This window comes from Eimeria mitis, genomic scaffold, assembly GCF_000499745.2.
Source record: "Eimeria mitis Houghton genomic scaffold, Emh_scaff456, whole genome shotgun sequence".
Classification (NCBI taxonomy): domain Eukaryota; phylum Apicomplexa; class Conoidasida; order Eucoccidiorida; family Eimeriidae; genus Eimeria; species Eimeria mitis.
The window spans coordinates 14,374-16,579 of record NW_013572872.1 but is presented as its reverse complement, the minus strand read 5'-3'; the positions used below and the strand labels follow the sequence as shown (position 1 = coordinate 16,579).

General features: G+C 57.5%; 1 protein-coding gene across 1 annotated transcript in view; it reads left to right on the top strand.

Annotated features, from left to right (window-relative positions):
- Positions 1 to 2,206, top strand: part of EMH_0012960 (uncharacterized protein) — a gene marked incomplete at both ends in the record, with an annotated part of 5,948 nt that overhangs the window by 2,358 nt on the left and 1,384 nt on the right. Inside the window, 3 exons of the mRNA XM_013499687.1 lie at positions 3 to 294; positions 594 to 781; positions 1,072 to 2,167. Coding sequence (XP_013355141.1) covers positions 3 to 294; positions 594 to 781; positions 1,072 to 2,167 — 1,576 coding nt within the window. The remainder of the gene's footprint in view (positions 1 to 2; positions 295 to 593; positions 782 to 1,071; positions 2,168 to 2,206) is intronic.

The following is a 2,206-nucleotide window of genomic DNA, read 5'->3' as shown; positions in this document are numbered from 1 at the left end:
ACAGCAGCAGCAGCAGCAGCAGCAGCAGCAGCAGCAAGAATGCATATAGAATGCCGTGGGAAGCAGAATTAGAGGTGTGCTGCTGCAGCCTCAAGTGCAGCAGCAGCAGCAACCAGCAGCAGCAACCAACAGCAGCAGCAACAGCAACAGCAGCAGCAGCAGCAGCAGCAGCAGGGAGAGAGCAGCTGGACGAAGCAGATGCAGCACGGCTGCGCTGCTGCTGCTCCTTCCAGCAGGCCGTGGGCTGTATCTGCAGCAGCAAACGAATCACAGGCAAACAGCAACTCGCTTACAGTAACTCACTCTCCTGCTGCTGCTGCTGCTGCTGCTGCTGCTGCTGCTGTGCTGATGCTGTGCTGCTGCTGCTGCTGCTGTTGCTGCTGTGCTGATGCTGCTGCTGCTTTTGTTGCTGGTGGTGGTAGAAACGAAGCACAGCAACAGCGTCAGCAGAAGGCTGCTGCTGCTGCATCATTTGCTGCTGCTGCTGCTGCTGCTGCTGCTGGTTTTTGCTGCTGCATCTGACAGTGTAATTGATGCTGCTGCTGCTGCTGCTGCTGCTGCTGCTGCTGCTGGTGTTTCTGGTGTATGTGCAGGTCTGTCGCGTCCTGTGAGTGCAATGCGGGGTTTAATATTTAGCCGTCAGCTGCTGCAGCTGCTGCAGCAGCAGGAGGTGCAGCAGCAGCAGCACGAGCAGCTGTTTGCTGCTCTTTGGGCCCTTGCTATGCCGACGAGGCCCCTCACCCGCCCCGTATCTAAAGACTGGAAGCTGCTGGGGTTTCAGGTCTGCTGCTGCTGCTGCTGCTGCTGCTGCTGCTGTTGGTGGTGGTGGTGGTGGTTGTTGTTGTTTTGTTGCTGCTGCTGCTGCTGCTGGTTTGGTTGCTGCTGCTGCAGTTGCTGCAGATTTTGCTGTTGCTGCTGCTGCTGCTGTTTCTGCTGCTGCTGCTTCTGCTCCTACACTTGCTGCTCTCATCCCTGCTGTTCCTGCTGCTGCTCCTGCTGCTGCTGCTGCTGCTGCTGCTGCTGCTGCTGCTGCTGCTGCTGCTGCTGCTGCTGGTGTTTGTGTGTGTATAGGGGGAGGACCCGTCTACTGACTTTCGGGGCTGCGGGCTGCTGGGGCTGCGCTGTCTGCTTTTTCTCTGCTGCAACTTTCCTCTTCTCGCGCAGCAGATGGTGCAGCAATGCAGCAGCAGCAGCAGCAGCAGCAGCAGCAGCAGCAGCAGCAGCAGCAGCAGCAGCAGGGGCAGTGGTGGTGGTGGCGGTGGAGAAGGCGGCAGCAACGTGGATAGTAGCAGTGGGATTGACAGCAGCAGCAACAGCAACAGCAGCAGCAGCAACAGCAGCAGCAGCAGCAGCGGTTGCTGCAGCTATTCATTCGGAATAACATTAATAAATATATCTGCGTGGCTGTATCAGTGGTTGCTGCTGCGTCACGATGTGTCTTCGTTCTTTTGCTGCTGCTTGTCTGCTGCAGCAGCAGAAAAAACATTTTATTATTTATTTGTTTTTGTTGCTGCTGCTTTCCACTCCTTCTGGGGCGCATGCAGCCCCAAAACGCCGCTGCAGTTCCCGTTTGTTGCTGCTGCGTTTCAGCAGCAGATTGTCTTTCCCCTTAATATACCTGCATGCCAGTTGCTGCTGCAGCACGAGCAGCAGCAGCAGCAGCAGCAGCAACAAATATCGACACTCCAGCAAATACACAACACACACAACAACACACACCGCCACCAACAGAAGCAGCAGCAACAGCAGCAGCAGCAGCAGAAACAGCAGCAGCAGCAGCAACAGCAGCAGCAGCAGCAGCAACAGCAGCAGCAGCAGCAGCAAGGAGAAACGCTGAGGCAGAACGCGAGAACAGCTGCGGCGGCGGAAGCAGCCAAACCAGCAGCAGCAGCAGCAGCAGCAGCACCATCAGCAGCAGAAGCAGCAGCAGCAGCAGCAGCAATTGCAGCAGCAGCAACAGCAGATGCAGCGCAGCAGCGGAAGTGCCCTTGCTGCTATGCTGCGCTCCCGCCGTCACCATGGGAGACCTTCTGCTGCCAGCAGCAGCAGCAGCAGCAGCAGCAGCAGCAGCAGCAGCAACACCCACAGCGCCAGCAACAGCAACAGCAACTAGAGCAGCAGCAGCAGCAGCAGCAGCAGCGAATCATGAATGGCGCCGCACAAACAGGTGCTATAGGCGATCCAGCAGCAGCAGCAGCAGCAGCAA